Below are 10,266 nucleotides of genomic sequence, written 5' to 3' on the forward strand. Positions count from 1 at the left end.
CGGCCTCCGCATCCCTGACAGATGGCTCCCCAATCTCAGTTTGAAAACTTCTAAAGGAGGAGAGCCCATCACTGCACAAAGCAGACTCTTCCACAGCCTAACGGCTAGATTAATCATTTTAAAACATTTTGATCTACTAAAAAAGTGCCACCGTACTACCAATTAACTGAACAGCAGGTTTCAATTATGTTTATGTGTACTTACAAATACTGCCAGTTTAAAGCACTGTCTTAGAGAAGAGGCATTCCCTCTTGTGCAGGAGAAAACAGGGAATGCCTCTTACAAAACATGCCTGGTATGAGACATCTGTGCATCACCTAAAAATAAAGCATGTTTTTCTTCTTTAAAAGATTTTTTCTTATATGCAGATTTAATCAAGTGTTTAATTACCAGTAATTAAAACTCAAGAAAGATTTCTTTAAGCAGGTGAAATCTCAACAGAATTAATTCACTGAATGTCTACAGGTCACAAAATTGGCCCAGAATGTTGATGCATCATTACATGTTGAGCACATAGAGCTGATATACTGCAGCAGGCAAGAGACCAAGCGGCAAATCAGAACAGCCCCCTTTCAAATCCCCCCTCTGCCATGAATTCACTAGGTGGCCTTAGCCATGCAATATGGGAATTCTTACTTACTTTAAAGGGTTACTCTAGGCCTTACAGGCAGCCACCTAATGGCGCAGCAGGGAAATAACTTGCCAAGCGAACAAGAGGTTGCCGGTTCGAATCCCCACTGGTACGTTTCCCAGACTAAGGAAAACACCTATATTGGGCAGCAGCGATATAGGAAGGTGCTGAAAGGCATCATCTCATACTGCATGGGAGATGGCAATGGCAAACCCCTCCTGTATTTTACCAAAGACAACCACAGGGCGCTGTGATCTCCAGGAGCCGACAGTGCAACTTTACCTTTATACACCTTACATCAAGTTAATACACAAGAAATGCTTTGTACACTCAGAATGTAATGCTAAGCATGATTATTATAACTATGAATATTTATATACTGTTTTTCTACAGAAGTTCTCAAAGCAGTTTACATGGAATAAATAAGTAAGTAAATAATGGTTCTTACTACTCCTCCTCCAACTACAGCCCCAATCCAGGGCTATGAGAAAGTGCATGCCTGGGCCTTCTGTCACAGCAGACCAGAACAAGGCTGTGGCACAGGGAGCTGAATGGGGCTCTGCATGCATCACCCCATGGCAGGATGTTGGCCTCCCCCCGCTTTGCACAGTAGCCTGCTGAACCCTTATTACATCAGGGCTGCGCTAAAGGGCCAAACTGCATGCTACTTGATGCTCCTGGCTGGGGCTGACTTGCTCAATTTTTACAGCTTAAATCACAGTTGTGGAGGGCCCTAAACAGGATTGGGGCCACAGCATGGGGGACATTAACCCTTTGCCCCACCATGGTCCAGATCCAGATTAGGACTCCCCCTCCATGGCTCCTATTTGGCACCAATGGGGGTAACTTCCCAGGGGAAAGAGCAATCAAGGGGCAAGGCCAATCTGAACCGAGATCTTAATGGGAGCAAAGAGCCCTCCTCCGACCCATGCCATGGTCCCAATTCTGATCAGGGCTCCTACGACCCCACTTCATAGCTGTAAAAAGCAAGCAAGTCTACCCCAAGCATGGGCTTGCCAGAGCATGTAATCTAGCCCGTAGAAGCTCATGTCTGCATGCAGATTTGCTGCTGCTGGACTGGGACTTTTAATCTAAGTGTCAAAACCACAACAGCCTAATGAAATCACAGGCCACTTCAAAAAACAGCATTTAAACACTGGAGCCTTCATTTACAACAGAAGCATCGACCAGTGAGTCATTCCTTCCATTAGCCTTGAACAGTTTAATAACAGGGTTAGTACAAAACGCAGCAGCACCTGGAAAACAGCACTGCCGTACACTTGTATAAATAGGTGTTTGATATTACAGTCATTAAAAATGGCCACAAGACCTACGCAATTTAAAAAGTGTTGGCAAAGCATTAAAGCTTATGCACTGCACAAGCTTAACAACACTTTCTTCAGTGTTCTTGAAGTGCCTTTTTTCAAACGAAAAATAAATGCTCGATTGTTAAAATCTCTCTATACATCTGAGAAAGAACATAAAAAAGCCCTGCCAGATCAAGCCCAAGGCCCATTCTGTCCAACAATCTCACAAAGCAGCCAACCAGGTACAACTGGGAAACCCACAACCAAGGGAAACAGGAGAACCTTCCTCTCCCATTGGTGTTCCTTAGCACCTGGTGTTCAGGGGTGTGCACCTCACCAATATAATGGCTAGTAGCCATTGATAGCCCTAACCTCCATGAATTTGTCTAATCCCTTTTAAAACCATCCAGATTGGTGGCCATCACCACATATTACTGAGTTTGTGTTTTCATCCTAATCCTACTACCTTGCTCATTTCAGGATTTAGTATTCATTTATTAACATCTAATCTGGGCTAGATGAGGGATAACAAACGGAAGTTGGATCTAAATAAGATGGCGGTACTGACTTTACGTCCCCACCTTAAGTGGTGCAGCCAGGAAATGCTTGACTAACAAGCAGAAGGTTGCCGGTTCAAATCCCCGCTGGTACTATATCGGGCAGCAGCGATATAGGAAGATGCTGAAAGGCATCATCTCATACTGCACAGGAGGAGACAATGGTAAACTCCTCCTACCAAAGAAAACCACAGGGCTCTGTGGGCGCCAGGAGTCAAAAGTGACTTGACAGCACACTTTACCTTTACTTTACTGATGGGGGCGCAGGTTGGGACCCAAGATCTGGTTTGGATCTGCCTGTTCTGGATGTAGTTACACTCTGCCTGAAAGATCAGATACATAGCTTGGGAGTGCTCCTGGTTCTCCAACTCTCTCTGGTTCCTTAGGTTGAGGCAGTGGCCAGAAGTGCTTTTTATCAGTGTCAGCTGATATTTTTTTATTATTTATTTATTTATTTATTTATTTATTAACACATTTTTATACCGTCCAAAGCACAAGTTCTCTGGGTGGTTTAAATAACAACCAATAAAAAGATTGACACATTTCAACAATTAAAATTTAAAAAGTTAAAACTATTAAAACACAATTAAAACAGTATCTAATTAAAAGCCTGGGTGAACAAATGCATCCTGACTGCCCTTTTAAAAGTTGGAAGAGATGGGGAGGCTCAACAGGAAGTGTGTTCCAAAGCCTCGGGACAGCAATGGAGAAGGCCTGTCACTGAGTAGTCACCAGATGAGCCGGTGGCAACTGCAGACGGATCTCTCCAGATGATCTCAATGAGTGTGTCAGTGGGACATGTCAGCTACACCCATTTCTGGAGGTAAAGATAAAGTGTGCCCTTAAGTCGGTGTCAACTCCTGGCAACCACAGAGCCCTGTGGTTTTTCTCTGGCAGAATACAGGAGGGGTTTACCATTGCCATCTCCCGTGCAGTATGAGATGATGCCTTTCAGCACCTTCCTATATCACTGCTGCCCGATACAGGTGCTTCCTATAGTCTGGGAAACATACCAGCGGAGATTCGAACCAGCAACCTTTTGCTCCTTAGGCACATTACTTCTCCACTGCACCATTAGGTGGCTAATACTTTGCAGTATTCAGGGCACTGAAGCTCTGTCTTCTGATTCCTGGAAACTATGCCAAACTAGCGGAGATTCAAACCAGAAACCTCCTGCTTGCTAGGCAAGTCATTTCCCACTGCGCCATTAGGTGGCTTATTTCTGGAGGTAAATGACATTAAACAGTGGTGCATACGCTGGTAACCTTCAGGCTTGACCACTATAATGCACTCTACGTGGGGCTGCCTTTGTACAAATACAAATATGATGAATATTTATATACCGCTTTTCAACAAAAGTTCCCAAAGCGATTTACATAGATATAAATAAATGAATAAAATTGTCTTTTTGTTGGTTCCTGGTAACTTCTGGTTGCAGCACACATGCCAGGATGCTCTCTTGCATATGTTCCACCCAAAGGAATGGGAGCAGTGCAAAAAGATGATAGCAATTTTGTACTGCTGAGCTGCTCCTACTCATTTCAATATGGCTAAGAAGAACAGGGATGGGTTTGGTGGTTGATTTTTTACTATACTATGGCAGGTAACCAACTATGTAGCCTAGTGTATAAGGAACATTTTCAGTGGAGGTGGATGGATGGAACAAGTAGAGGTGATTGGAGCAAGTTTTCAGTGGAGGTGGATGGGTAATGCAAATGAAACAGTTTTGATCTACGACTATTCATTCATACATGCATTTGCTACTTGATGCCACAACATCAGACGATGAGTGTGAATTAGCTCCTTTTTTTGGACAGAAAAGTAGCTTAGAGTAAACACGCAACATTTCTCTCCCACACAGCTTCTGAATTTCAGATGTTACTAGGGTGGTGTGGGAGTAACCACAAAATATGTCCCTCGCACATAACTTCTGCTTTTTTTCAGGTGTTACTGAGATGGAGTGGGATGCCACCACATAGAACCAAAACAGATATAATGGCAGCTGTGGGTAAAGCGTGTGCCAATGTAAGTGTTCTGCTTGCATCTGGTCATGTTGATGTGAAACTGACTTAGAAGCGGCTATATGTAAACATTCCCCATGCATCTTGTATTAGACAAAAGTGGTGTAAATTGGCCCATTCACACACCATCAAGTCAGCATACCAGCAGCACACCCACCCAGGCCACCAACCGAATGGGCCAACTCATGTGTAAATGAGTTGCTATTTACGTGTGACACAGGCAAGCACGTTTCCTGTTGCTGCTATCACATCTGTTTGGGCCCAGAGAAGCGCACTGTTCGACTGGTCCGGAGAAGAAATCCACTTGCAGAAAGACACTTCTTAAGCATCACGTGTGAGAACGACGGAATGGTTTTCTTAGCATTACGGGTTTCCTCTGACAGTCTGTAGAGGCTGTCAAATCAGCCACACATGAAGCAGAGACACACCCACCACCCCTGGAGACGACGGGCTGTCGCCACAAACTGTGCGTTTGCCCGGCCATTTAGTCACTCTCAATCCGACACCCAAACCACGGCAGTTCAGGCTAATCTCGTCGGGATGACCTGCAGGCAGACTGGCATAATACCGTACCTGGATGTAACCCCGCTGGTACAAAGCGGTGTGCGCACAGCCCGGGACATCCCCTCTCAGCACCAGCGAGCCGTTCCCATTGCTCAACCGCCAGCTTCCTTGCAGACTTTGCACTGCCGGGCTCGGCGGGGCTGGAGGCTCCGTCGAGCCGCTCTTTCTCCAGGCAACTAAGAGCACGATCACAAACCAGTACCAGTCGCGTCTTCTTCCCTCCTGCTGCATCCTGGCTGGATCTCTCTGCAGCGAAGCCTAACCGGGCGAGATATATGGCAGTTACAGCCCCATGGGTGGGCGGGGATGGTGGCGATGGAGGAGGTCGAGAAGGAAGCAGCAGCAAAATTCCCTCCAGGCACCTCCACAACTTCTGCTGAGCTTCCCTGCCAAAGCAACCACGAGTTGGCCCAGATCAGCTGAGCGCCTCCGGGAAGGTGGGGACTATCCTGCGCCTTTGGTCTCTGCGCAGAGAAAAAACGCGCCTGCGTACTCTTCTCCGCCTCCTCCCTCCGGCTGCGGCATCTCATGGTCTCGGAGGTGGGGGAGGAACAAGGAGAAGCTGTTCTCAAGCGTTTGCTGTACCGTAGTAGGCGAAGGAGCAGCTTGACCTGCCTCCTCCATCCTGTGCGGGGAGGGAGGGGAGTTGGACGAGCCCATCCTTTCTTGACAGGGCAGGGGTGGTTGGGTGCGCTCTTAAACCCTGTTGCAGCGCGCGACCTGCGCAGCCCCTTTCGGTCTCCTCCAGCATCAGCCACCCCACCCAGCCTAAGGCCAGTACTAGCCTCATCTCGTCAACGGCTCTAGCACACACATGGCTGGCCATTACTTCACGGCCCTGGCTACTCATCGCAATTAATCAGTTTTGGATTCACAGCCTGTTCTTGCCTGAAACAGTTCTGTGTTTTGCTTGCTTGTCTTTAGCAGTCAGTCGGCATGAAGTTACCCTTAATAAATATAAATATTTTATTCTTAATTATTCTTATTAAATAGTATCAGAGCGCAGTACGTTTTGGGACTTGCCTCTAGAATTTATCTTCTGCTCCCTGGCTGTAGTCCTCCCATTTTCTTACAGATGGGAACATTTATTTATTTTATTTATTTATTCGATTAATATACTGCCCTTCCAAAAATGGCTCAGGGCGGTTTACAAGAGAAATAACAAACAAATAGCGAGGGTGTAGACAGTGGGAAAACTTGAGGAGCAACTCGTTTGGAGTGAGAGGAATGGCACTTTGGGGTTGAGGAAACAAAGGTTTTGGGGTGGGGATTAAAGAGGAGTTATTAAGTTTGGAGGAAGTTCAGTAAATGGGGTGGGGAATCTGCATCCCTGGGAATAGGTCCCTGATCGTCAAGTTTGATTCTGTTAAGGACTCAACAGAGGGGAGGATTTTCTCTCCCACTAGAAATATTAATATAGCACAGCTAGAAAGATATGGTATTAGCAATTACTGCTGTTGTGAATGGCTCCTGTGCTGCTGTTATACCTTTTAGCTTTGCAAAGAAATAATTACATAGCACTTTTGAGAGTTCACAGCACTTCAGATGTATTTATTTATCATATTTCTATATCACCTGTTATGTGCATATCTAAGCGGTGTACAAAATTATTATTATTATTATTACATTTATATCCTGCTCTTCCTCCAAGTAGCCCAGAGCTGTGTACTACATACTTGAGTTTCTCTTTCACAACAACCCTGTGAAGTAGGTTAGGCTGAGAGAGAAGTGACTGGCCCAGAGTCACCCAGCTAGTTACATAGCTGAATGGGGATTTGAACTCAGGTCTCCCCAGTCCTAGTCCAGCACTCTAACCACTACACCATGCTGGCTCTTGTATTATTGTGTATATAAGAACAGCCCTACTGGATGTGTGACACATGTTGGAGCTGCATGGAAGATGATAGATTCTCAATTAAAATAATGCATTCATAAGAACAACTCTGGGGGAACAGACTCAAGATCTATCTGGTCCAGCATCCTCTTTCACACAGTGGCCCATCAGATGCCTCTGGGGAACCCACAGGTAAGAGGTGAAAGCACACCCTCTCTCTTGCTGTTGCTCCCCTGCAAATGGTATTCAGAGTTATCATGACTCTGAGACTGGAGATGGCTTTTAGTCAACAGACTAGTAGCCACTGATAGACCTGTCCTTCATGAATGTGTCTAAGCCCCCTTTAAAGCTATCCAAGCTAGTGGCTACCACCATATCCAGTAGATGTGCACAGAACCAGGCAGGGGTGGCTCAAAGGGTGCTCGTTTTCCAGAAAAGCCTTCAGGTCTCAGAGCACCTCTCTGCCGCCCCTTCCCCCTCTTCGGCCAGAAGTACTGGGTGCGTGTGCGCACATCGCGCATGCGCACGGGGTACTCCCGGCCGAAGAGGGGGAAGGGGCAGCAAGGAGTTACACTGAGGCCAGTGGTGGAGCGGGACCACCGGTGGCCTGTGTGCGGCGGCCACCGCGGCCCCGCTGACCCCACCCCCACATCTGACATCAGACGCTGGGGCTAGCCACGCCACCCCATCTGACGTCAGACGCGGGGGCATGGTCTGGCTGAACGGAGCCTTGAGGCTCCATTTGGCCGACTCAGTTCAGTTGCACTTTAACTGCTGAAGGGGCCACGCAGCCCCTTCGGCAGTTAAATGAAGGCTGGCACTGCGTTCGCAGCGCAGCCCAGGAGCGGCTCTTCCCTGTAGGGAAGAGCCGCTCCTGGGCTGCGTTGTGAAGGCAGCGCCAGTCTTTTAGCTCCTGAAGGGGCCGAACGGCCGCTACAGGAGCAAGTTAGGTTGGCGCTGCATTTGCAGCATGCAGCCAGGAGCGACTCTTCCCTGCCTTTGCAGGGAACAGCCACTCCCGGCTGGAGCTGTGAATGCAGCGCCAGCCTTAGTTTAGCTCCCGAAGGGGCCTCGCGGTCCCCGCTCAGGAGCTAAACTACAGCCCCCGCGTCTGATGTCAGACGCGGGGGGCGTGTCGAGGCCGCTCTCACGCCCCCTGATTGGTCAGCGGCCCGGGTTCTTTGAACCTGTTGGCCCAATGGTGGCTCCGCCCCTGCCTGAGGCCCAAAGGCTTTTCTGGAAAATGAGCATTGGCGGGCAGAAAGTGGGGGGAGGACTAAGTGCACCCTCCCCTGCCCTTAAAGTGGCACCCCTCGACTTTCAACTTCAAAACAACCACCACCCCCGGTGTTCGAACCTGTTTGTAGGCCCAAACAGGTTCATGCACATCCCCAACATCCAGTGGCAGAGTAATCCATGGATTAATTATGCTCTGTGTGAAAAAGTACTTCCTTTTATTGGTCCTAAATTTCCTTGCTTTCAGTTTCATGGGATGACCCCTGGTTCTAGTGTTGTGAGAGGGGGAGAAAACATTTCTCTGTCCACACTATCTACTCCCTGCATAATGTTTTACACCTCTATCATGACTCCCTGTAGTCACCTCTTTTCCAAATTAAAAAGCCCCAGATGCTGTAGCCTAGCCTCATAAAGAAGTTGCTCCAGGCCCCTGATCATCTTGGTTGCCTTCTTCTGCACCTTTACCAGTTCTATAAATGATCTCCTTAGGATACAATGACCAGAACCCTATACAGTACTTCAAATGTGGCTGCACCATAGGTTTGTATAAGGACATTATAATATTAGTATTATTATTTTCAATCCCCTTTCTAACCACTGCTAACTTGGAAAAGAGGCACCTTTTTAACATAGTGATTCTCTTTATTTAGCAAGGGGAGAGTAACTGGCCATATCCACCCACCCACACAATACCTCCAGTTACTGTTGCTTGTGTCTAATATTTCTAATGTTTCTTTTTAGATTGTGAGCCCTTTGGGGCTAGGGAGCCATCATATACACAAAAATATATAGAATTCTCTAAGGCATTCCCGTGGCTAATCCCATGTGTGGTGGCTCTTGCGAGAGTTCGCAAACAGAAGCCCCATGGTGATTGGGAAGTGGAGATTCCATATGCAGATTGGGGGGAGGAGCCTGTGATGGTTAAAGTCAGTTGGAATGCAACTGTTACTGGTTGGAAGATGTTCTTGATTGTAGGAGAGAGGAATCTATGCAAATAAATAAAAGGACAGTGGGCAGGGGTCTGTGAAGAGAGGGGTTGTGAGCTAGGAAAGAGTCCCTTCAGGTGAAGGAGACTGCCATTGTGTGAATTAGATGAGGAAACAAGATCTGTTAATTTGGGGGTGGGAGGGGAGAAAGACAATGGGGAAGAGCGAGTGGAGGAAAGAGGGAGAAAGAAGGGAGGGCGAGGGATGGGCCTGAGCCTGTCAGCGGCCTGAGGGAAACGAGCAGCCACAGCAGCACCTATTGGCAGCAAGGAAGAGCACGGTCAAGGGCCTCGGTCAATGCTAATGCTGCTTCTGGTAGGAGCAGGAGCAGGGTGAGGCTGAGGTGGTCTCTGGGGATGGGGGGCTGCAGCTTGGCCAGCAATACTGCAGCCTCCACAAAAAGGGGTGAGGGGGTGGAGTAAAGAGATGGAGGAGTGACTAAGAGGGGTGAAGGGGATGGAAGCAACTGGGTGGAAGAGGAGGGGTACAGCTCAGGTGAGGGTGGAGAGATCGCTGAGGTGAGGGGAGCAATCAAGTACTAGCACACAGATGCTCTGCATGTGTTAAGCTAGTTTTTATTTATTATTTCTCTATGTAAACCGCTTTGGAAACTTTTGTTGAAAAGCAGTGTATATAAATATTTTGTGCTGTTCCAATGATCCCTATCATGGAATTTGCCTTTTTCACAGGTGTTGTGCACCAAGTCAACACTTTCAACAAGCTGTCCACCACAACCCCAAGATCTCTCCTGGTCAGTCAACAACAGCTCAGACCCCATCAGCATATATGTGAAGTTGGGGTTTTTGCCCCAATATGCATCACTTTACACTTGCTTACTTTGAACTGCATTTGCCATTTTGTCACCCAGTCATCCAGTTTGGAGAGATCCTTTTGGAGCTCCTCACAATCTGTCTTGGATTTCACTGCCCTAAACAGTTTAGTGTCATATGCAAATCTGGCCATTTCACTGTTTACCCCAACTTATAGATCATATACAAACAAGTTAAAGAGCATTAGTCCCAGGAGAGATCCCGGGGGACCTCACTTCTTACTTCCCTCCATTGTGAAAACTGTCCATTTATTGTAATTCATATAATTGCCCTATAAGATGTTATCTCTGTTTTACAGAT

The 10,266-nt window shown here is 47.2% G+C and overlaps 1 protein-coding gene across 1 annotated transcript in view; it reads right to left on the bottom strand.

The window, feature by feature from the left end:
* The window catches only part of MANBA (mannosidase beta), a 74,179-nt gene extending 68,545 nt beyond the window's left edge, over window positions 1-5,634 (bottom strand). Inside the window, exon 1 of the mRNA XM_053253002.1 lies at window positions 5,090-5,634. Coding sequence (XP_053108977.1) covers window positions 5,090-5,311 — 222 coding nt within the window. The 5' untranslated portion in view covers window positions 5,312-5,634. The remainder of the gene's footprint in view (window positions 1-5,089) is intronic.
* Window positions 5,635-10,266: the final 4,632 nt, after the last annotated feature.

The sequence above is a fragment of the Hemicordylus capensis genome, chromosome 5, assembly GCF_027244095.1.
Source record: "Hemicordylus capensis ecotype Gifberg chromosome 5, rHemCap1.1.pri, whole genome shotgun sequence".
Taxonomy (NCBI): Eukaryota; Metazoa; Chordata; class Lepidosauria; order Squamata; family Cordylidae; genus Hemicordylus; species Hemicordylus capensis.